We start from the raw sequence: 23,857 nt of genomic DNA, 5'->3' as shown, positions 1-23,857 counted from the left end.
GCTTGTTCGGCTGCCGGAGCCGCCTCCGCGCTGACTGCCCTTCTCTGTTCCCGCTAGGAATAATATACCCAGGGCTCTGCGCATAAATTGAGTTTCCCAGAGCCAGGCTGGTGGGGAGACTTTAATGGGAAGGAAAATAAACTGTGTACTCGGCACGCGGGGAGGTGTGGCGCTGGCAGAGGGGCGCCGCGAAAAGGCTCCTCTTGGCTTCTTTTTTTCCCCGACTTGTTTGCTGAGGGAGCACACGTATGCACGCCCGCCTGTGCAATGTGTTTGCTTCCCGGGATGCCAAGGAAAAGAGAGGCATTCTAAAGTAGCTGCTTGAGAGCTCTGAGGCCTCTGAGCTGCCGAATTGCATCGGTGACAGCAACCCAGCCTGGCCCTCGGAGGTGGCGTCTGCCTCAGGAGAAGCTGCTGCTTTCCTCCCCAAATCGCTCCCCTCAGGGCTCCGGGGAGGCTGTGGTGCTGCGGGCACGCAGGAGGGATATTGCCGTGCCGGGACGGTGCCAGCGTGTTTGTGATTTCTCAGCACAATGCTGCGATTCAAGGCCTGGGGAAGAGCATGAGTCACACTGTGAACTTCCCCGGCCAGTCACCGCTGGGAAACACGCTCACATCTGCTCAGCCACCCTCACAGTGCCTCCTGCTCAGGAATAATCCCACCGCTTCTCCCTTCTCGCCTGCTCCCGGTGCCGGCTGGAGCTGCTCTGAGAATATCAGCAGCCCAGGGACGAGAGTGCAGGGGAAACAGTGAGAGAATCCAAGAGGGGGGAAACAGCACCGAATTTGGATGCAGAAGAAAAGTGTCTGAGTTTAATTGCTTTGCTGTGCACGGTGGACACCAGCCAGGACAACGCAGGGTGCTTTTGGGGCAGCTGGGACCTGCAGCCCCCATGCCCCCCCCCCCCCCCCCCCCCCCCCCCCGGCAGAGGAGGCTCTATTGACTTAACTCTGAGGTTGCACCTATTCGTGTTTGCGAAGCCTTTGAAGCCCTCGGGGAGAAGCGCAGGGCCGTCGGATGTGCCTGTGACTCAGGAGAATCCGCCCCCTCTATGACCAATAATTACCCCGAGCGGGAGGAGGGAGGCCGGGGGGTCAGCGGGCATCCCCCCACCTGCGGGCAGCCCCGGGCGCAGGAGGGACAGGACGGGCTTCCCCGGGGCCAAGCTGGGGCTGGGAAAAGTCCACGAGTTTGGGAAGCAGTGTTTGCCTTTGAACACGCTCACTGTCAGCTTTCACAAACGTCAGAAATACAAATGGGAAGTGAAATCCCACTTTTATAAAAATATTTGCTTTAAGCTGAACGAGGGTTGTTAAGGGAAAGGGTGGGTTTAAGGTTTTTTCGGTGCGATGCTCCTCTCATCCTGCTCCCCGGGAAGGCAGCCTCCCCCCGCCCCGACGGTCCCCGGGCCACGTGCTGGTGGTCGTGTCCCACCTGTGTCCCCTCGCTTCTGCAAAATCTGCCTGAGCCGGAGGGGTCCCAGGGAGCAACCCTGACACAGCTCAGGACAAGCAGTCCCTCAGAGGGACCGAATGGTGCTTTTCTGCCCCGAAGCCCAGCCGGCAGCTCGGGGGCGCGGGAGGTGCCCCCCATCCCACGTCCAGCTTCCTGCGAGGAGAGCCATCCCACGGCGCGCCGGTGCCTCCGTCTGTGCCGCATCCTGCTGAGTAACACCGGTCCACATCCATACATGGGGAAGAGCCGGGCGAGAGCCTTTCTCCTCTGTCAGACCTCTCCCTCGCTCAGTAAATAACATTCCTGCTAATGCTGGTATGTAGGAAACTTTCCAGCTCACGTCAGCGTCGCGGCTCCATCGCCTGCCCCCAGCAGCAGGTCTGTGTGGGGCAAGGACAAACCCTGGCCAGACTGGGGTGCAGAGGGGGTCCCTCCTCACCCACTGCTTCCAGTTCCATCTGTACTGGCAGCATTTTGTTTTGGGGAAAATACAAATCTCTCAGACGACTTGTGGCACCCTGTGCCCCCTTGGGGGTTGACAAAGGGTGAGTGAAATGATGAGTTCTCCAAGTGACTAATGCACCAGTGAAAAGCCTCGTTTTGCATTAGCCCAAACATCCTGACGGACCCTGACTCCTCTGCTCCTGCTGCAGCAGCTCCCGGGGTTGGGCATGGGGTGAGAAAGAGCCAGAGAGAAGAGGCAGCGGCTGCAGGAAGGAACCCAAGCACCAGCACAGCAAGACACTCATGTCCCTGGCCATCCCTGCTTTGGACAGCCCGTGGGTGACTCAGGAATCATTCCCTTCTCCTGCTCAGCCAGAGCTTGGGCTCATTCATGAATCATCTCCTTTGTGTTCAGGCAGAGGGGTACATTGGGGAAGGCACTGGGGGCTTCCTCACAGGTGCAACACCATCCTGGGTTCCCCCTCAATGCTCTTTGCACCGAGCTGTGACACTGGGCTGGTGCTGAGGTGTACCTTTGTTTGCCAGTTAAAGCAGCAGTCTCTACATGCTTAAAAAAGAGAGTTTAGGTTTGTCCAAGAATTACTTGGGATGGTTTAGCAGTGAATTCAAAGAGTTCTCCAAGGCTGTCTTGAGGACCTGACAGGACCCTGCTTAAGTCTGGTAGGCAGGGCTGCTTGGGGTCCCTCACCCTCTGCATCAAGTAACCAGGGTGGTTACAAGCTCAAAACTGACCCCAGGCCTGTGGTGGTGGTAAAGATGGTCTTGGCAGGTGGACCTGGGCTACGAGATCCATGCAGATCCAAGAGCATATTCAAAGCTTTTGCTGTTTGGTTCCAGGTTTACCCCACTTGGGATGCAAACATGCACAAAAGCAAAGCTTTGGGCTGTCTCCAAATACCCAGAGCTGAGAATCTGGGCTGGGCTGATCCCGGGAAACAGGTGCCAGAGCTTCTCTCTCTACTGCTGGCAGCATGGCCAGAGTCTTCTCCAGCACCTTCTTGAGCTGCTGCCACACACTGGGGCCACCCCTCGCAGCCACCTGTTGGCTGCAGACCCGGTGCCCTCTGCAATTTGGGAAAGGCCCAGCCACGAGCACGGTGCCTCCTGTGGCTCTGTCCCACTCTGTGTGCACCCACACAGTGCTGCTTCCCTCAGCACCAGACCTCTGGGACCCAGAAGGGGAATTTTTGCTCTTGTTCCTCAGCAGTCAGGCGTTGTCCTGCAATGGCCCGGTGTGCCAGACATCCCCCTCACTCACCCACACCCTCCAGGGAAATCACACCCTCATCCCAAACTGATGCAGTCAGGCTCCAGGCTCATTTTATGGCCTTAGAGGGAACTCCACGGCTCGGGGATGAACCCATATGTGTGGCTGTGTATCACAGCCCTGCAGCCTCGGGAGAGGGGCCTCTCTGGTTATTCCCACTGCAGATCCAGGTGGACACGGTAAAAAGGGTGCTGGTAGCGCCAGGAAACTGATGTGTTTCATGCATCACTGCATGCCAAAGTGTGATTCCCTGGTAGAAAATAGGAGTAGGAGCCACAGCTCTGGGACTCAGCATGGAGACAGCCTGCCATCCACTTGAGCCCTTCCTGGCCTCGGCAGAGGAAATGTGTGCTAAGGGCTGCTGGGGACAGGCTGTTTCCTCCCCTGGGCTTTTCATTCTCTTCTTTGCCCTATTTAGGTATGTAAGGATCAGTGGAGGAAACCTTGGTTGGCGTGGGGTGTGCAGAGCTGTGGGTCATGATGTGGGGCTGGCAGGTCTGTGCATCCTCCCTGGGATGGGGTCACCCTGCCCATCTCCTTCACTCTCCCTTAGGCCAAGGATGCTGTGGTAAATCCCTGCAGCAGGTCCGACCCCACACCAGCCCTGGGGCCATGAAGTATCCCTGGCTCTGCACTTCCCACGTCGGGAAGAGGCCGGATCCTGGTGCAGCAGTCGGGCTGCGCTCCCTCCTGATACGCCTGTGCGAAGCCAGCAGTGGGATTTGGCCCTCTCTGTGCCTCCCTGACAACCTCTCCATGAGTAATGACACAAACGTGCTTCTCGCCCTGTCCCCACGCTGGGCTGCTCACCGGGGCGTCCGCAGGCTCCGCTCGCGCTTCCGCGGCCCTGTTTTACATCAGAGCAGCTCCCGTCCGTCTGTCTGTCTCCTCTTCTCCCCTCGACGCAGCTTTCAGACAGTGTTAAATGCCCAAAAGAAGCAAGCCAGGCAGCAGGCTGTAGGCAGACCCCGGGGTCAGGAAGCCTCCCCAGCACCACGCCCGAAGTGCCAGCCTGGCCCCTCCTCCCCACCGAGGTGACAATAAGGACATTTGCTCGCTGGCAAGTGCTGAGAGCTAATCATGCCCCCGAGTGCCGGGAAACCACCTGGAGACTTGCCGAGAGGGTGAAAACTATCGATGGGCTCCCCTGAATGTGGTGGTACCGAGAGGAACCAGAGCAGCCTCTGCCTCAGTGGCCCCCGCTGTCACCTCCACTGCTGTTGGGGATCGGCTGTGCCAGTGTCCTGCCCTGGCTCTGCTCAGCCATCCTGACAGCTCAGCCCCACCGGGCAGCTGGTGCTGTAACACTGCCTGAAACTGGATGGACGAAGGAAAGACCTGGATGACAAAAAAGGTTTCTCCCAGAGGATGAGGCTGCAGGCGAGATCTCCATGTGCTCCCGCCCCGCTGCCGGACATTAGAGGACAGATGTTACATCTGTAACAAACTTTGCACTGGCAGCCTAATTGCTCATTTGCTGTGGAGCTCCGCAGTGATGTGTTTGTCTTAAAAGCAGCCCCTGTGGCTGTGGAGTTGTTCTGAGACACACAAGTGGCTGTTCATGCTTGAGGGGAGAGAAGTGCTGGCTTCCCATTGCCTCCAGCAATGCAATAACCCAGGCAGAGCAGTGCAGCTGGTGAGGGGTGGCCATGGGTGCTGCCTGACCCTGTGGGTGCTGCCAGACCCTGTGTGTGCTGCAGCAGCACGTGGGTGCTGCCGGAACTGCTGTGGCACTGCCCACGTGGGATGGCCATGGCTGGGAAGTGGGTTTGTGCCGAGCTGTAGTTACGATGAAGGGAAATGAAAATAAAAGCACGGTATTTCCAACTATCTCCTAACATGCCCCCAGATGTGGTGGGATGGCTGTGTCAGTGCTGCTGCAGCCCAGCAAATGGGATGGGGACTGGGGGAAGATGTGGCCAGGGCCTGGCTGCAGTCCCTGCAGGAGCCCGGGATGCCAGTGAGATAATGAGAGGGGATGTTAAACATTACCGCAGTCACAGGGCTATTTATCTGACACGAACAGAGGCAGCCGGGAATCCTCCAGGGTGCACAGCTCAACTTAGACCCCATTAAAGTTCCTTTTATTCCCTGTGTTTTGGCTGACATTGAAACAGTGCCTGAATTGCTCCTGCGGGAGGCGGTTCCATGCCTGGCGTCAGGTCTGCTCCCGCTCCGGCCAGCGGCAGGGCTCCGGCTGCCTCTGCTCCTCCATCCCCCTGCACCCCCAGACACTCACATGCCAGCCTGGAGGGGGCTGAGCAGGGCAGGGACCAGGGACAGGCAGCCTCAAAGGGCAGGGCACTGCAGGTGTGGGCAGAGCCACAGGAGAGGAGCTGGGGGTCCCCTTCGATTCCAGCCATCCCAGGACTCGGAGGGCTCCCAGCTCTGACCAGGCTCTGCAGGATGGGGACAAGAGGGAGAAGCCGAAGGGGCCATTTTCTCAGAAGCCAGGCTTGTGCTGCCTGCCTGCAGCCATACTCCCGGCACTGCTGCTGCCAGGAACTTATCTCCCTCTGCTCTGAGAGTTTCCTGGGGATTTTTTTTTTTTTGTTCTGAATTAGGAAAAAACCTGAAAAACCTCACAGAGATTGTGCTGTACCTGGGCAGGAGTGCAGCGGGCTGAGCAGAGCCTCCCTCTAAAGAGCTGAGGTTTCCAAGCCAAGTCTGCTGTGAATTAGAAACGTGTTTAGTTTTTTGGGAGGACACACCAAAATGAGACAATTCAGAAAGGTCCCAAACATTTTTTGGACCTCTGAATTCCTGCCCCCCACCTCCCCACTAGCCACTCCTGGATGTGGCTTTAGGGTTACCAAAGGACCATGGTCCCTACCAAAGTGGTGATATGGAGCTGCTTTTTAAAGCCAAGCTTTGTATGGTCAAGCCTGATGCCACAGCACCAAGCCGAGGGGATGCCCAGTGAGTGCAGGTGCCATCACACCATCACCCACCCTGCCTGGTGTCTGCAGAGGTGAGCAGGAGCCAGGTGCTGCTCCCCGAGGCAGGGCAAGGCAGGAGTGGAGCAAGGCAGCCAGAGGATGGGGAATTCGGATCCAGAAGCGGAACAGACAATTTCCAAGCCGTCGTGACGGTGCGCGGTGATGAGCCGGGGCTGCTTCAAAGGGAACCAGCTTTAACTGGATCAAACCCCGAGCCAAAAGCATAAACACTAGGAGGAAGTTTGGCTAAAGTTAAATCATGTTTTATTTAAAAATCTCCCTCTCCCTGTTGTAAGATGGAAACTCTCCATCTGAAAAGTGAAACTAAGATTGGAAACAGTCTGCAGTCATTAAGCCTATGCTACTTTTTTTTTTCTCTCCAGCTTCTCAAGTAAAATATCAACTGGCTCCACTGTCAGGGACAGGAAACATTAGTAATAAGTTCATAGATTTACATTTTCTCCAGGGAAATACAGGAATATCAGAGATCAAAAGTTGGAGAAAGGAGTTATTTTTATACAGTGATTTGCAACCAGCATTCATTGAGGGGAGTAAATAAATTACAGGCCCTTCACTTTGGGGTTGTTTAAGTTCTTTTTCTTTAATGCTGTCCTTTTTAACTACTGTAGAGAGTCTGTCAGGCCTTACACAGAGCAGGGAGACTTTCCTGCCTGCCAAAGGGGCTGTTCTCCAGCAAATGTAGTTGGCCACTGCAGTTGGTTGTCACATGTGAACATACATAGGGGCCCGTGGGCAGGTGGGCATTGAGGTGGCTCAGGGTAGGATGTAGGACAGGCCAGCCTAATGTGGGGGGAAAATATGGGGAGATGGCTCTGCTGGCCAAAAAGGTGCATTTGGGGGCTGTTAGACCCAGCCAGGTACCCGTGTGAGGCAACACTGCTGCTGGAGCTGGGCAGCACTGGGGCTGTTGGGGCCCCAACTCTGCCTCCACTGCTGGCTCAGCCCGAGCAAGGCAGTGTCTGTGGGCATCCCGCTGTCCAGGCAGGCAGGGGTGGCCCCATGGGCTTCACTGCCACCCAGGCTGTCCTCCCCCACAGCGAGGGGCTTGTGGCACCCCTGGCTCCCCATGCAGTCTCTGCCTGAGCTCGTGTCCCAGTGCCCTGGTACACCCAGTGCCCCGTGCTGGGTCTGCTGCCACAGCCCCTGCTGCCCCACACCACGGGGGACCACACCTCCCAGGGCCGTGTCCCCCTCATCTCCAGGTCACCCTCAGGGGCTGAACCCCGCTGGCAGGGTCGGGGGTGGCAGGGAGCCAGTCCCAGCCATGGTGGAGACACTGGAAACTTTGTCCAGGAATTTTGTCTGGTGTCATCAATTAAAGGTGAGGGACTCGCTGGCTGGGCAGGATAATGAATGATGGTTTTAAGTACAACTGGAAAAACAATAAAATACTCTATTAGGGTGACACAGCTGTGAACAATGAACATTAAACAACTTCACACTCGCAGAGCTGCTGCAGCAACACTTAGCCCTGGCGCTTGATGGATTCCTGTTTGGAGTGCGCCTCGCAAAGCCACTCTCCGTCCACCCCGGGCTGGGAACTGCTCTCTCCTTCTCCTGCTTAAAAATACATCCACATAAAACGTGCTTTAAGAATCCCTTAAGGTTCATTAATGTCACGGGCAGGGGAGGAGAAAAGAGTTGGAAGGCCTTGAAGTACATGTCGGAAACACTCCAGAGAAAACTGTAAATGCTGCTGGGATGAACTGCAGGCTCTGGAGGATCAGTCATGCTGCAAGACTATTTATTTTCCAGTCTATTTTAAACACTGGACTGTTTCAGATAAGAGTTGCCTGTGGTGGCAGACAGGATCGTGGGACTGGTGTGCAGGAACTCATGCCAGATTCATTTCTGGGGAGTATTTCCTCCCTGCCTTGATAAATCTGCCTTGTCTGCTGTACCAGGTTACTTCCTTTGGAGTTCTCTCTCCTTATTATTACTTATTAAAATTGCCTGCAAATAGCACTTGGGCTTCGTGCAACATCCTGTATGACAATTCATCCTTCTCGTTATCTCAAAGCTGACAATTCCCACCAGGGCCAGAGAGGGTGGGTGGAAAAATGCCTTGAGAAGAAACAGAAATGGCCATCCCTTCTTTCAAGGCTGAAGAAACCACACAGGGGAGGTTGGAGAGAGCAGGAGATAAGTGGGGACTTCCCCCCTTCCGGGACAAAACCAAGAAAGGGAAGAAAAGAATCAAAGCCGGCAACACCTACGAGCACCCTCCTTCACCCGCTGGTGCTGGGGTCCTGGGCTGGTGTTCAGAGGGGTCAGTGAACCCCCTGCGACCTGACCTTGCAAACTGCCCCCCCCCCTTGCCTAGATCTTATCTAGGAAACGGTGCTCAGGTTACACAGCTTGGTCGTGCAGGGCTTTTGGCTGCAGAGAGTGAACCCACGTCTTCCCTCTGCACCTCCCGACATGGCCGTGCGGAGAGGCCCGGGCAGGGTCACTGGCCCCTGGACTTTGGAACTCTGCTGCATCCCTTGCTGTAGGGAAGAGATACAACATTTTGGTGACCGGGGCTACGTGGAGGGGCAGGTCTGGGGAGTTGAGCTGCTGGTGGAGCCGGATGCTTGTTCCTACAAGGGGGCTTCAAATGGCGTTGGATGCAGATGCTGTGCTGGAGCTGCTCTGGGGATGACTCTCCTCACCTTCCTGTCCTCTAGGGCTTCATGCCCAGCAGTGTGAGCTGGTGGGTTGAAGCTCCTGGCCCTTGTCTCACCCAGTTCTCTCAGCCTGATGGAGTCAAAAAGTCCAGTTTGACTCTTGCAAGTGTGAGGCATTGCCACTGGGGAGTTGTGTTGGTTTGAGACCGTTTCCACCCTGAGCATCCCTCATGGAGGCACAGCAACAGCTTCCTTGGCTCCATCCTGCCAGCCTTTCCCACCCCTGGCCATGCTCCATCCAACCCCTCTGCCAGCTCCCAGCCTGAGCCATTCCTTCCCAAAGCAGCCTTTTCCTGGGTACATGCTCTCCATCTCTGGCCTGGGCACCATGGCCCTGCTTGAGGATGGTGCTGCCCTGCACATGTGGGCTTAATCATGGAGCATCTGCTTCCCATTGCAGCCTCCCAGGGCAGGTTTCCCTGGCAGCCTCCTGCAAGGGTGCTAATTTTATGTACACAGGCTGCTTCAGCGAGGTATCAGGAGAGCTGGGCAGTATCAGGGGGACAGGGGGCTCTGCCCTGGTCAGGGGGAGCGGGAAAGAGGGAGGCCAAGGCAGTGCAGAGGGAGAGACACTCCACTTCCCACTGGGGCCGTAGGGAAGCTGGAAGCAAGTCTCAGAGACACTTGGCCCGGCACAGCAGCGTGGAGGGGTGCCAGGGACTATTTTGGGAAAGCTTGCTCATGGTAACATCCCAAGCCCGGGGTAGCACTGACATGGTGTCGCTGGCACAGCCCAACCCACCCGAAAGCCGGCGGGTTTGCGAGACAGCTCCTCGTGTGCGGTGATGGGCAGCCCCAGCGCCAGGCAGGAATCTTAACTATCACTTCCCAGCCACAGGTCCTAGAAATGGCAAATGCTGCTGGTGCCAGACGATGCATGACTCCTCCAGACATTTTGGAGAAGCCTCTGGAAAACTGTCTCTTCAAGGGAGCTCAATTTTGGCTTTCTAAATTGAGGCTTCCCAAATTACTTTTGGAAGCATTAGCCATTATTATTTTCCTTCTTTCTGTCTCATCGCAGTATTTTCCCTGACACTTGGTGATAACAGTGTCCAAGCACTTCATGCTCCCCAGGAGGGGTCCCACACCATAATACCCCCAGCTCCCACACTGTGACAGTCCCCACACCATAACAGCCCCAGTTCCCACACTGTGACAGTTCCCACTGCTGTGCCAGTGCTGCCGTCACCCCCGTCCCCAGGCAAACAGGGGTGATGCCAAGCAAGAAATTCTCAAGTCTTTCCTTGGCAATGGGCAGGGAGCACCGCAAACCCCGGTTGTGCTGCAAACCCACCCAGCAGAGATCAGTGCCAGGGGTTGCCGAGGGTCCCCAAGTGCCAGGATGAGGGGCAAGAAGGTGGCTGTGGTGGGGTAGGGCGGGGATAACCCCGCCGTCCCTGTGGCCGGGGGCTGCTGACAGCAGCACATCACCCTCTGAGAGCACTTCAGCTGCACAAGGAAAACCTCAGAGCGCTTTGATCTGTGCCGGGTCTCCTTGATGGAAAGCAGGGACCGGTGGCTGCAGGATGAGCCCTTCAGCTGCTGACTCTCCCGTCGGGGAAGAACAGAGCTGGCTGCCCCTGCAGCACTGAGCAGTGCTGGCCTCGCCAGTGGGGACTGAGGGGGCACCCGAAATGCATGTACACAAGCAGGCTTTTGGCTTGTCTGCTGGATACACCAGCTCCCTGCCACGGGGCTCAGAGACCTCCTTACAGCTGCCGCTGTGGTATGATATTCCTCACTGTGCATGGAAAAGAGTGCATGTGGAGGTGATGTGCCCTGACCAAGGGTGCAGAGTCAGTATCAGAATGTGATACCTGCACCCACCCAGCTGTTCTCTGCTCTGCCAACCTGCCCTCGCTCGGTGCCACATGGTGGCTTTGCAGGTGTCCCCCATCCAAGGCTCCAGGTGCTGTGGGGAACAGCTCCAGCACCCAGGAGCCCAAGCCCAACCTTGGCAGGGGCTCCCTGTCAGGGCTGCTCTCAGCACACCCTGCCACGCTAGGGAGGATGCTCATGGGGAGGATGCTCAGAGGGTGAGGAGAGGAAGGCTGGGGGTGCCCCATGTGCAAGTGGCTCCTTGGCACACATCTGTGCCACGGACCCTCTCTGCCCCTCTGCTTGCTGATGTTATCCTCCAGCCAGGAGCTGGAGCATGCCGGGAAAAGCTTCCTGCATCTGCACTCACAGCCTCCCCCACGCTCCCTCCCACCACCCTTTATTTATGGGACAGCTATTTCCTTTCAGAGAGAAGTAGCCAGCAGTATGAAATGGCAAAAGGGTTTGAATGAAAACAAGGTGTTTGCTTAAATTGCGGAAGATTTGAAGTTTCCGATGGGTGATGGTGTGTGACACCCCAGCCTTCCCTTCCACCCCTGCAGCTGGCAAGGACTGCAGTCTCTGCCCTTCAGGCACGTGCCAGTTGCTGTGTTGGCTCCTGAGATGCTCTGAAGACCATTTGAAGGAAACCATTTCCATTTACCACAGTGTATGCATTCAAAAACTGGCCTTCAGGTCCTCACTTGAGTCACAAGTACCAACAACTATGATTTTTTCCAGCAAATGTGGGCCCCACGTTGCTGCCCTCCAGCTCTGTGTAAGGGATGATGGAAAGCTATTGCTGTAAAGTGAGGTTTAGGGCAAGAAATTTGGATAGTATTGATCACAGACAGCAGCTGCCATAACCAGGGCAGTAAACTTTCCTACCCCAGTACTTCTTTTGGCCTAAAATAACTTCTGTCAGGCAGGTCGAGACCCCAAACTATAGGGCCATATCTGAGGATGCTCTGACCATTGTGGTGGAGGTATCTGGGGGACGAGGTCCCTGCAGCAGCACACAGGCTTTGAAGCCAACTGGATGGGTAGGACACAGGGAACACTTCCCAGCACTGTGGTGTTACCCTGGCTGGGCACCTCTGCGCTGGCCGGGAGCTCCCTGCACCTCTGCGTTTGCTCTGTCACCACCTCAAATGGCAGCAGATACCTTTATAGACAGAGGGAGGGCTCTGCCTCTTCCTGCCCCTCTCCTCGGTGAGTCGCAGCTCCAGCGCCAGCCGCTCGTCCTGCGGTCCTGGGGTGACACCCTCTCCTGACACACATCAGTTTCCTGCGCGCGGCTCTCGTGCCACTTCCTACCCTGCTTCGGTTTCCACCAAGCACTGCGTGTCACGGAGTGTGTGGGGGAAGGAAAGAAAAAAAGAAATAAGATGAGCAGCTTTTCTTTCTGTGGACTGCACGGGCTGGGCAGGCAGTGCCCGTTCCCACGGCCAGTCCCTCAGGAGCATCCTGGCACCAGTTTACCCATCATATCTGGCTGGGTGAGGAGAGGTCATGTGCTGTGGTCACCAATGCTTTGACACCAAAATTCACTTGTTCCCTTATTAACGGCCTGATTTCTGAGGTTGGTGAGAAGGGCAGGTGCTCTGCCCCTCCCTGGCATACCTGAGCCGCCGGGGCTGGGTGCTTGATTTTAGGGTGGCAGGGGGCTGCCCTGTCCATGGTGGCAGTATTGCTCCCTCCCCTGCCCGCTGCAGGGCCACTCTCCAAACCCACTTTCTGCCTCATCAGGAAAGCGGGAAAAGCGATCAATGGCTCCAGCTCTGGCTTTAGAAAGTGGATTAGGGCCAGTGAATAGGAACTGTCTCTCTAATGAAGTGCTATTACCAACAGGCTAATTGAGTAATGACATAATGCAGGCCCTTGAAGCTCTTTATAACGGGCCATGACTCCGTGCCGTGACACGCCGCCACTTCCTCGCCTTGCCCTGCTCTGCCTCCAGCACATCGAGGCAAAGGAGGCTCAATGTGCAGCACCGTCCTCCCGGAGCAGCCACAGACAAAGTGTCGCCAGCATAACCCTGCGTGGAAAATGCGGAGGTGGAGGGGAACCCGGACTAATTAGCTCGGGAGCCGCCAATCTCCTCCATGTGAAACGTGAGCCTTTTTATTGGGAAAAGTAAAACAGGCCTCGCATTGCTTTTAGGGAGCCCAGTAAAACAGAAGGTGATCCATAAATATGTATGTTATGCTGGATTTAAAATACTTTCTGATGATTTTCTAGGCAGATATCCAATAAGTTACAGCACAGCGTTGCTCTTGTAGAGCGGTCGGTGCAGGCTGGTGGGGAGGTCACTCCTGTGCATGCACCGGTGTCCCTTGTGCCAAAGTGTCCATTCTCAGGTAAAGAAATCGATCATATCACCCTTATGGCAGGTCGTTGATGCTCTGCTGGTGCAGCCCTGTGGTGGGCATCACCCCTTATCCCACTGGTTTGGGTGCAGGCAGGGAGGCAATCACTGGCAGCGTGGCCGTGCCCAGAAAGGCGAGTACAGACGGTGCAAGACCACAGTGATACTGCAACCCAGACCACCTCCATCCACAGGGAGACATCACCTTTATTTTAATCCTCCAGCCTTGTGTCCCTTCCCCAGGCCTGCCTGGCTCCCTCTCTCTGCGTTTGCTGTGCTTTGTCTCCATGGGAAGACTCGCACCTCCCCAGCCTCACGCTATCAGTTCATCATCCGATTAAAGATTAATTTGAGATTATTGCTCATGTCAATAGCCCAGAGCCAGAAAAACAATGGCTACACCTGCAGCTTGTTTGTGAGCCCTGTTCCTTATGGCGAGCTGTTAATGGATGGGGGCTTTTACCAGGACTGCCTGTTGACAGGGGCTCTCTGAGCCCTGCACTAGCACCTGCTGCCCTTGTCCAGCCAGGAATAACCTCACACACCTTCCGAGGCCTCCCACATCCCAGCTACCTCAAGTGGGAAACCCATGTTTCCTCTGCTGATCACCTCACGAGCCATCCCTGCCACGAAGCTCCGATCATTCCCTTCCCCAAATCAGAAACAGCCACCCAGTGATTGGTTTTAATAAGGGGCCTTTCCCTGGTTTCTGCCCGGTTTCTGTTTGTTTGTTCAGCTTTTTCTAGGTAAGGTAAGAACCAAAAGAAGAATTAGGCTGCTACACTTTGTAGGGGCTGAGCTTTGGCTGCCATCTCTGGGGACTGCACGCTTTAATGCTGGAAATGCTCCTCTGTAGGCTGTGGGGAATCCAGGAGATCACAGAATCACAAGGAGAACATTTTTGTCAGACCGTTTTGCAATGACAGGAGAAGAAAGTGGAAATTTTTTTCCTTTCTACTGCCCTGGAGGTGGGAGGAGACATTCTGGTGGCCCCCGGAGCTGCTCTTCACCCTCACAACACAAGGGCCAGGTGCGCCTCGTGCCTGTCCGTGGGAGACATGGGGACAGAAAGGGGTAAAACAGGCAATTTTGGGAACTGCAGCCTCCAAATCACTGAGGAGGTGAAGCTTAGCCTTTGCAAAGGTGGCTGTAATCCTCCCGCTTCCCTTCTCATCCCCTCTGGGATGCTCCAGATGCTAACAGAGGCAGGACAGGACAGTTTCAAACAGTGTTATGGAAGCCTTAAAGCCCTTTTTAACCCGGTATCTCTGCTCCAAGGGGGTCCCACGGCAGGGTGGGTTTCCCAACACCCTTAATTCTGCGTAGGGTCAGGGAGGGGGGAAAAACACTAGTCGTCTGTGGGAAGAAAAGGCACTTTGTGGTTTCCCTGGAGCCTTTGAAAGGGCTCCAGGAGCTGAGGGGACGTGCGTGCTCATTTAAAGGTCCTGTGGAGGTCCGTGGAAATGAAAGAGCGGAGTTCAAACGCTCGACGCCGCGGCCGTGCCACCGCCCGGGGAGCGCGGCAGCGCGGAGCCGGCACCGCCCGCACCCCGGCACCGCGGCACGGCCAGCGGGGCCCCGCTACCTGCCGGGCGCTTGATTGAATCCCGGCTTTTACGAGCGCTGACACCGTAATCTGTTACAGATGGTCACACAAGGTGGTCACCAAATGGTTCCTCCGTTAATCGCCGGCTGTGTCCCCCCCCCCCGCCTCCACGGCTCCCACCCCCCAAACTGCAGCCTGCGCTACCTGGCTGAGACAGCCGGGCTGCGGCAGCGCCGTCACGGTGCGTTTTAGTTCCCGCGGCACTAAAACGGAGAGGGGCGAAAAAACTGCTGAGTTTTCACCATGAACCCTTCAGCCTTCGTTGTGCAGCACTGGTTGCCTGGACAAGCGCAGGGGACCAAGGGCAGGGGACCATGGCACCGCTGCCAGGGATGCTGCTCGGCAGGTTTCCTTCAGAAAAGGAAATGAAAAAGCAATTGCAATTCATCCTCAGGCCCAGTCTCGGGTGCATTTCTCCATCGCAGAGCCCCCAAGGTGTACGGGGGCAGAGAAAGGCCAGAGGGGATCACCCTTGTCTGCAGCAGGCTTAAGCTGCATCCAGGAGTGTACTGGCCGTGGTCTCCAGCCCTCTGCTCACCCCAACAGCCCTCAGGTGGAAATAGGAAATACTTTTGCAGTAAGAAAATGAGCAGCTGGTCATAAGAGCAGAGATTTGGGCCACATCAATCACCCTGCGACGGGACAGCAGCTGGTCCAGACCTGGGCGTCACCTGGGGAGGTCCAAGGCACTGCCAAAGGGGCGGGACATCACCTGAGCAGCCGTGTCCCCAGGGCACAGGGTGCTGGGCAGGGCAGGGAGCAGATGCAGCAGAAACCCAAGTGCCAGTGGGCTGAGCTTTTGTGATTCAGAGCAGGCAGCATTTCTTTTTTTCCAGTGTTTTAAGGCTGCATTTGTGTTTGAATGCCAGCGGGATTTGTCAGTCGAGCCTGGGCTGTTCACCACCCGGTTTATACCTTCCCTCTAAAAGCCTGGCGTCCCAGCCAGGCGCTGGACAAAGCCAGGAACACAACTGAGAGCAGCAAAGCTTGCTAAGGAGGAGGTTTCTCACAGCTCTCACCGCCGGCCTGACCAATATTAGTTGAAGCCCATTGAGAGGGAGCTGGCAGGAGTCCCCGGTGTGTGCCACTGCGGGGATGAAGCAACAGCCTGAATGACACGGGAAAGGGTCAGGGTCCCCATCTGGTGACAGCCATGGCACACGTGGGCGGGGGGAAGACACAGCCGGTGCGGTGCAGGGCTCTCACATGTCGGAGCTGCAAAGCCAACCCTGGCCGGGGGCTGCTGCTGCTCCCAGCGTATCCACTCCTCGATCCTCCTTTCCAGCTTCTGCAGGTGGTCCGTACTCAAAATTGGTCTTTTTTTTTTTTTTAACTATTTAGCTGCTTTTGCGGCTCCAGGATTTTATGGATGGAAAGCTGAAAGTAATTAGTGCCCCTCCCCCGCTTCCTGTTGGGAAAAGGAAGAAAAAAGCACACACAAGAGCAAACCCAAAACTTCCTGCCCTGCTTAATAATCGAGTAATGAGTCCAACTCGGCTGGGAAAGTCAGTTTATACCGGGTGAGCTCTTAATTAAAGAAGGGCCAAGCAGCAGCTCTGCTGACTTTTACAGCCACACACATCTTCCTGCTCTGAACAGCCCCTGCGAGAGGCGCTGGGAGCTGGACGCCCACGGGCTGGAGGGGGATCAGAGCTGGAGGGTGCCTGCTTTTATTCCCCGGTTGGAAGCAATGTCTGGGAGATAGCACTAAGGAAGTGCAGGGGGAGAAGGACAAAACTGCATCCCCTGGGGGAGGCAGGCAGCAAGCCCGGCTGCACTGTCCCTGAAGCACCCCAGATTTGTAGGAGGCTGGGAAGTTGCAAGGCAGGTGCTTTGGGGCATTGGGAGTTTCATTATGGAAGTCCTGGAGGCAGGTATGGAGGGGGGATACCTCGGAGGACCCACCCCTTGGTGCCCCCCATGTATGGAGGCACAGGGACAGCCCCACCTGTGCTTGCTGAAGAGCTCTGGTGACAACAGGATGGACACACCTCTGCTGCCCCACCACCCACATCGAGTCGCCCACCAGGAGGCTCAGCTCCCTGAGGCATCTGGTGCTGGAGCCATCTCTGGGGAGGCTCAGGATCCTGCCAGAGGCAGTCCCATCATCCCAGCAGGGGCACAGACCTGCTCCCCATGCTCAGAGTGCTGAGGCTACAGGTGCTCCAGCAGTTCCATGAGGAAGCTGGCACCCACCTGGGCAGGCTGGGAGGGACAAGGCAAGCCATTGTACTTTCCCACACAGAGCCTGGGAGATCCTCTGCACCCCCAGCCCACATCACTGCACAGCTGCCCCAGCCCTTTGGCAGGAACTGACTCAGCCTGACTTTTCCTCTCCAGAGAAGCAACTGCTCCACAGATCCCTGCCTGCAAATGGCACTTGCCAGTCACCTGCAGCCAGAGGTAGAAGGAGAGCTGAGCCCAGCCCCCTGGTCCCCAGAGCACTGCCCCCTCACAACTGCACGTTCACCCCAGGCACCCACAAAACCCTATTATAAATTAACCATTTTATTGAATATCAATAAACTGTATATAATTATATAAAAAGTTTCATCATTACAAAATTGTGGCACAAAAATATAAATACCAGTGTACCTTTGAAATGTAAACATCCTCTTTGTAATGATTCCATGAAAACAATGTCCAAAGAAAGATGCATTCAGGAGGCACCTGTCAATACCCATAAATAGGGCTTTTGGCACACACCTGTCGATGGGCAGCCTTGGGACAGGCCACCATTGTATCAGCTGACAAGTGCCTGCTATTAGTCACAGTTCTCTTGAAAAGCAGTTGTTAAGAGTCATATTAACAGGTGCTTGAGTGCATAGCTGCTCTGTAAACAGGGCTGGGGTTTGAAATGGCTACCCCTGCCTTTCATGGACACTGTTAATCTCGCAGGCATTGCAAATTGTCATTGTGCTGGGGAGAAGCAGCTGCTTCACAACTACTGGGATACTGTATTATTGCATAGTTACACCTTCTACAGGCAGTGTATATACACTTGGGGTGGGGGGAGAGGCAACGTTTTGTCCTTCATTAAAAAAATATTGGTTTTTAGAAGTTACCAAGTGGTTACGATGTTAAAAAAAAAAAACAAAAACAAAACAAAAACCCAAAACAAACCAAACAAAAAAACCCCCACCAACAGAAAAACCCCAACCCCCCAAGCTACATGGTTGCAGTGTAAGGTACCGGCGTGGGGCCAGGGTGCAGGTCCAGCCCTGAAAGGTGCCTCTGGCAAGAGGGGGCACCTGCTGAGGGGCTGTGGCAGCAGCAGGGCAGGCTCAGGACTGTGCCCCCCGAGTTTCACACACTTGATTTGTCACCCACACTTGCCACTGAGTCCAGTCCTGCACCCCCAGACGCCAGGATGGGAGAAGTGGTCAAAGCACCAAGCCTGTCTGAGTTCAAGAAGCATTTGGACAATTCTCTCAGGCACATGGTGTGTGATTATTGGGGTGTCCTGCGTGGGGCCACGAGCTGGACTCGATGATCCTGATGGGTCCTTTCCAACTCAGGTTATTCTGTGATCAGGCTCTTGGATTGCACTGGAGGCACCGAGCGAGGAGTGTGAGGGTCTCAAGGGCCAGAGGAGCTGCGTTCAGCCCGGTGCACACTGCAACGGCGATGGAGGAATCTAACTCCTACAGAAACTAGTTATAATATAGGTATTTGTGATGCGAGAGGCCGGGGGAGTGGAGTCCAGTCCTCAGCGAGAGCCGGAGCAGCCTGTCTCCTCATGCTTGTGGAGCAGCGACATGCGGGAGAAAGTCCGGGAGCAGGTTTTGCACTGGTACTTCTTTACATCTGAATGGGTCTGCAGGTGGGCACGGAGATTAGAGCGGTCAGCAAAGGCCCGATTGCAGTGTGTACAGGAAAAGGGCTTTTCACCTATGGGACAAAGAGAAACGCTCCCAATTAACCAGTGCATCAACACATGAGGAATATCAAAGAAGGAGCCATTCATTAGCCAAAGTTTGTGCAGAGCACAGTGAAAAGAAGTGCTGGCTGTTATTGTTCAGAGGGAAAGACTGGTATGTACAGCATTGCTCGGGGAAGAACCGCCGGCTTGGGAATTGCCTACTCCCAGAAAAATCTCTCCTGTGAACCACGGAAAATTAATGCTGGAAACATCTGCAAGCAGCAAGGCTGTTGCACGTACAAACGAAGACACGATACTCGTCTCCTGCCCGGAGCCAAGCAAGGAGTTTGCAGCGAGGCAGGAAAGCCAAGCGCTGTGTGTTAATTATATCATAGCAGGCAGCGGCTGCGAGGCGCCAGCCCAGGGTGAGTGGAGCTATTTCCTCCGCGCTCCCCCTTCTCCTGCCCAGCTCGCATTGAAAAGCCTGGCCAGGGCGAATTCCTCCCAGAAAGACTCTTTTGGAGGAAACAAATGTGTATGCTCAATTTGGAAAGCACAATCAAGTCTACCAGGCTTCCTTCAGCCATCATCTTTAGCACGTTAAGAGGGTGTGAAATCAGTGCCAAGTCACAATTACACTGTCCCGCAGCCCCACAAAGGATGCTCGGGAGATGCATTGTCGGGGCAGCGGGGTGGGCTGCAGCTGCGGCACCCGGAGCCGCGCCAACAGGTGCCTCCAGCACCTGCCCACAGGCCTCGCCCAGCCCTGCACATCTCGGCAGCGGGTGTGCTTGGAGCCGGGCTCATCGCTGCCAGCGGTGGGCAGCCGGGACTGGGGCTCTGCCCTGGCCGGGAGGGCTCCACCACTCTCACAGCTCGTTTATGAAATCATGGTGAAGCGTGTGCTGTCGCACTGCGGCCAATGGGCCAGCTCCGGGGAGGCACTGCAGCTGCACAGGTTTACAGGCTGGGCCTTGACCCTGCGCTCGGTTTCAGCCAAGAGGATATTTAAAGGACATTTTAGAGAGATGTGCCAAGGGGGTCTGGGAAGCCCTTATCTTCCCAGATAACAGCCGGCCCGCCGATTCGCTGGGGGCAGCGGAGCAGGGAAGCGGGAGGCGATAAGGGAGGGAGGGAGAGGGAGAAGAGGGGACCTTACCGGTGTGTGTCCGGATGTGGCCCTGCAGCAGCCAGGGCCGAGAGAAGGCCTTCCCGCACATCTTGCAGACGCAGGGCAGCGTGTGGCTCCGGATGTGCATCTTGAGAGCCCCCAGGCTCACATACTCCTTCTCGCAGTATTTGCAGCTGAAAGATTTCCTGGCCTGGGCGTCGCAGTGCAATTGCTTGTGCTTGGAGAGCCCGGCGAAAGTGGAGTACGCTTTGGCACACTGGGCGCAGCGGAAGCGCTCGGCGGCAGCGGGGGCCGAGGCCGGGCTGGGGGGCCCCGAGCTCTTGCCTTCATCCTCCTCGCTGGAGAGCGCCGTCAGGTCCAGGGCGGGGGTCGCGCCTCCCGCCGCCTCGCTGCCCGGGCCGCCCGGGAACAGGCTGGAGAGCAGCCCCGCATCCCACACCACCGGCGGGTAGTAGGCGCCGGGACCGAGCACCTCGGGCGGGGGGATGACGGGCAGAGGGCACGTCTCGTACAGCAGCGGGGCGGCCAGCACTGCGGGAGGCGGCGGCGGTCAGTGGGGCCCGCGGCTCGGGTAGGAACGGCAGCGAGGGGCCCCGACCCACCGCCGCGGGCTCCACGCCCAGGGGCGCAGGGTGCCCAGCCCACCCGTGGGAGGCTCAGTGGGACCCGATCCCAGCCCATCCGTGAGAGACCCGCGCCGCACCCCGGAGTCAGAGGGGCAAAGGGATCCCAGCCCGCCCCATGGAAGCCCAGAGCCCCCAGCCCGCCCCGGGGCAAAGAGGACCGACCTCACGTCACGAGGGTCCGCGCCCCTGCCCGCCCAGCCGCGAGGGATGGGGCGAAGGGGACCCCATGCCCCTGCTGATTCCCAGCACGGGAAGCTCCCAACGCACCCATGCCCAACCCGCGAGGGAGTCCCCGGTGCCTCCGCCCAGCCCAGGGTACCAGGAAGCGGCTCAGCATCCCGGGACAGCAGGAAGCGGCTCAGCATCCCGGGACACGGAGGATCCCGCGCCCAACCCCATGCGACGTGCACAAAATTGAAAAAAACCCACAACAACACCCACCCCCCAAAGTCCCACAGCTCCGCAACCCTGCGAAAAGTCGGTCAATCCCAGCCCGTTCCCGTGTGGAGCCTTAGGAAGATTCCGCACAGGAGCCCCCACCCCACCCCGCGGAGCGCCCCACGTGCACGGCCCGTCCACGCACCGGCCTGGCTCTCCAGCTCGCTGTAGTTGGGCTTCTTGCTGGCCGAGAAGTGCTTCTTCACCAGGAAGGAGCGCGGCATCTTGCAGCCCCGGAGCCGGCGCCGCGGGGCGGCCGCGCTGCCGCGCCCGCTGATATGTGCGCGGGGCCGGGGGGGCGGCGCGGGGCGGGGAGGGCGGGGCGGGGCCGCCCCCGGGGGCCGCAGCCAATGGCCCGGGCGGGACGGGGCGGGCACCGGGCAGGTGTTGGTCCTGCCGCCGCCGGGGGCCGAGCCGAGCCTTGGGGAAGGACCCGGGGGCTGCTCCCGCGGGGCGGGCGCGTCGCCCGCCCGGTGCCGGAGTACGAGCGCTGGTGCTGATCCAGATGCAACGGGCCGTTCCCGGCTTCTCTCCGAAGTGTTTCCCCGTGCCGCGCTCCCCGCGGGTCCGGCCGGTGCTCCGGAGGGAAGCGGGCAAAGAGCCGTGCGGCTGATCCACGGCCCATGCCCGGTCCAGGCAGGCCGGACGCGGCGGGGCTGAGGAAGGCGCTGTGCTCAGGGGGGATTCCCGGGCCCCCCACGTTTGCCTGTCCTTCCCATGCCCCACGGCTGGGGACTGCGGTGCAGGTTGGGACGAGCCTCCGCCCTGCCCCGCTGGGACACAGTCCGGCAAAGAGCAGGCTTCGCCACAGGTTAATAAAGGTTAATAATCATCCGGGAAGAGGCAATGACTTGCAGAGGAGCAGGATGGATCCCGCACGGCCCTCGGTGACTCCCTCCCTCTGGCAGGGGTCAGGAGCACCTGTCCAGACATGCAGGGAAGGTTTCGAGCAGCAACCGCCCAGCAAGCTGCCCTCTGTTCTCTTCCCTCCTGCCTTCACCTGACTCCTTCCCACGGGCAGTGTGGGTCAAACAGCCCTGTTGAGGCACGCGCTCTGTTTGGCTTCCCCCTTCCCAGGAAACGTGTGCTCACGGGAAGGTGTCCAGGCCTTGCTAGCAGGTGCTGGGGCAGTGGTGAGCAGAGCTATACCAGTCCCCCGAGCCTGGCAGTTAGAAAGCTCAGCCCAGGCTTCCAGCTTATCCCATCCCTCTGGCTCACGTGGGGTTTCCCTGCTGGAAGGGCTCAGGGCACGGGTCCAGCCACCTGCTGCAGGAGCAGCACTCAGGTCCAGGCCAAGACAGCTGCTGGCGGCAAGGCTGCAGGAGGAGGAGGAACAGGTCCTGCTGGGAATGCCTCCTCTGGCCCTGCCACTCGGAAAAGCACCGTGTGCTGGGCCACTTGTGACTCAACCCCTGCTGACCACGCGTTACTCTTCAGCCACAACCACATGAAATGCAGAAGTGGGAGCAAAGCTTTCCACTGGCACGGCTGCAGCACTGAGCTCACTGTCAGCTTTTCCTCAGGGCAGGAACAGCTTGGAAAGCCTGTCCTGCCAGCCATGCGCATCCTGCCCAGACCAGACGCATTTGCAAACTCTTACCCTGCAGCCACGTGCTCTGGAGCTGGATCATCCCTCCTTGGCTCCGGAATTGCCCGTGGCTTTCAGCAGGTGTTTATCTGCAAAACTCATCCCTGAATCAGCCTGAAGTTCAGGGGAAAATGTGCCCCTGAAGGCTTTGGGGGATGCAAATCGCAGAGGCGAGGTCCCCCCCTTTTCTCTCGGGGGTCCAGAGGTGCAGCAGCCCCTGGGGCAGGGGGCAGCAGTCCGGGTGTTGTGCAGGTGCCTCCCCCAGCCCCTCAGCAGTGCCCCCCCGCCATCCTCCACCTGCCACGGATGTGGTTACACTGGGGACACTCATACAAGGAACACAGCGAGGTGGTTTTCTTTCAAGAAGCAAAGCCTGCTCCTCTGTTCTTTCTGAAATGGTAATAATCTGTTCCAATCACTGCATGTGGAAAAAACTTGCCTGTGCTAGGGGAAAAACTGAGACCAAGTGACCTGACCTGCCTGTGAGCCAGGATGCTACAGGACAGAGAGCAGGACACAGAGGGGAGGGGAAGCTCTGCAATGGTTCATGGGCTGGAAGTGACAGTGGTTTCTCAGCTGTCCCACCCTGCACTGAAGTACTGGGTTGTGGCAGCAGCTGAGCCTTAGGGCAGTCAGAGTAGACTGGCCACCACCCTGTGGCACAGCTCCAATCCCAGACCCACATGGACTGGCCCAAGGAGCTAACATGTACACTCCAACCACCTCCAGAGCAACAGATCTGCTACAAATTACTTATTATTTATTACTTCTTATTACTTTCTTTGGCCCCATGGCTCTGTGAAGCATCTCGAATATCTGGCTGCAGAGCAGAGCACCTGGCACCAAGGGAGGCTGTGGTGGGGTGAAGGGAAGCTCTGACCATGAGCTGTGGGGATGGGGTGTGAAACCTCACTGCAAGGCTGGAGAAGCTCCCTGGAACCCACCGCAGCCCCTGAGCCCGGTGGAGGAGGCCGGGGCTGAGCACAGGGCCGGGAGGAGGGAGCCTCGCTCTCTCCAAGATGCAAGACCTCCCTCTGCTGTCAGCGCTCGCCGAGCGGCCACCGCTGCAGCGAGGCGGGGGAGCTCATCCCCTGCACTCGGGTTGGGGGACGGACCGTCACTCTCTGCAGGGGGGACTAAAGCTGCTCCCAGAAGCTCCACTGAATTCTTTGTTTAAACCAAAACGTCTGAGTACCGGGTAAAGACAGAACAAATGTGAGAAGAACTAGACCCAAGTCTGTAGCAATGACACTAATTTTTCACTAAGTGCTAAGTATTTTCTGGGGTTTTGGGGAAGGAGTGAGGAAGGAAAAGCAAGGTTTCATAGTGGTTTCAACAGTCCTGTAGAATAATGGAATTTGCCCATAAAACAGTGAGTTGCTTTTGATGAAGCACAGACCAATGCAACTGTGACATGAAGCTCTGCATTAGGAAAACAAATAAAACCCCAGCCCCAAAAGAGGTAAATGCCCTGTTATAATTTTTAGTATATTAAAAAAAAAAGAAAAAGCTTTAGGACTATGAGCACATCCCTCATTTGCTTTTCCATGACTTAACACAGCCTTGGTTGATTAATCCTTCCTGCATTGGTCTCACCAGTAC

General features: G+C 56.9%; 1 protein-coding gene across 1 annotated transcript; it reads right to left on the bottom strand.

Annotated features, from left to right (window-relative positions):
- Window positions 1-17,752: 17,752 nt before the first annotated feature.
- Window positions 17,753-20,891, bottom strand: SNAI1 (snail family transcriptional repressor 1). The gene is made up of 3 exons (XM_027751892.2): window positions 20,813-20,891; window positions 19,631-20,134; window positions 17,753-18,500 (listed from the first exon to the last, which is right to left on the bottom strand). Exons 1-3 carry the CDS (start codon window positions 20,889-20,891, stop codon window positions 18,319-18,321), a joined length of 765 nt encoding a protein of 254 aa, XP_027607693.1. The 3' UTR covers window positions 17,753-18,318.
- Between the last annotated feature and the right edge of the window lie 2,966 nt (window positions 20,892-23,857).

Source organism: Pipra filicauda, unplaced genomic scaffold, assembly GCF_003945595.2.
Source record: "Pipra filicauda isolate LSUMZ 115617 unplaced genomic scaffold, ASM394559v2 scaffold275_size1018216_pilon, whole genome shotgun sequence".
In the NCBI taxonomy this organism is placed as follows: domain Eukaryota; kingdom Metazoa; phylum Chordata; class Aves; order Passeriformes; family Pipridae; genus Pipra; species Pipra filicauda.
The sequence above is the reverse complement of the archived record's forward strand: the minus strand, read 5'-3'. Positions and strand labels throughout refer to the sequence as shown.

What these genes read in the sequence shown, in the direction of transcription:
- SNAI1 (XM_027751892.2), bottom strand. Translation starts at nt 20,891, where the DNA reads ATGCCGCGCTCCTTCCTGGTGAAGAAGCACTTCTCGGCCAGCAAGAAG. An exon ending in CGAGCTGGAGAGCCAGGCCG is followed by an intron (nt 20,135 to 20,812) that starts GTGCGTGGACGG and finishes CGCCTCCCGCAG; the next exon opens with TGCTGGCCGCCCCGCTGCTG. An exon ending in CCACATCCGGACACACACCG is followed by an intron (nt 18,501 to 19,630) that starts GTAAGGTCCCCT and finishes TTTGTCCCATAG; the next exon opens with GTGAAAAGCCCTTTTCCTGT.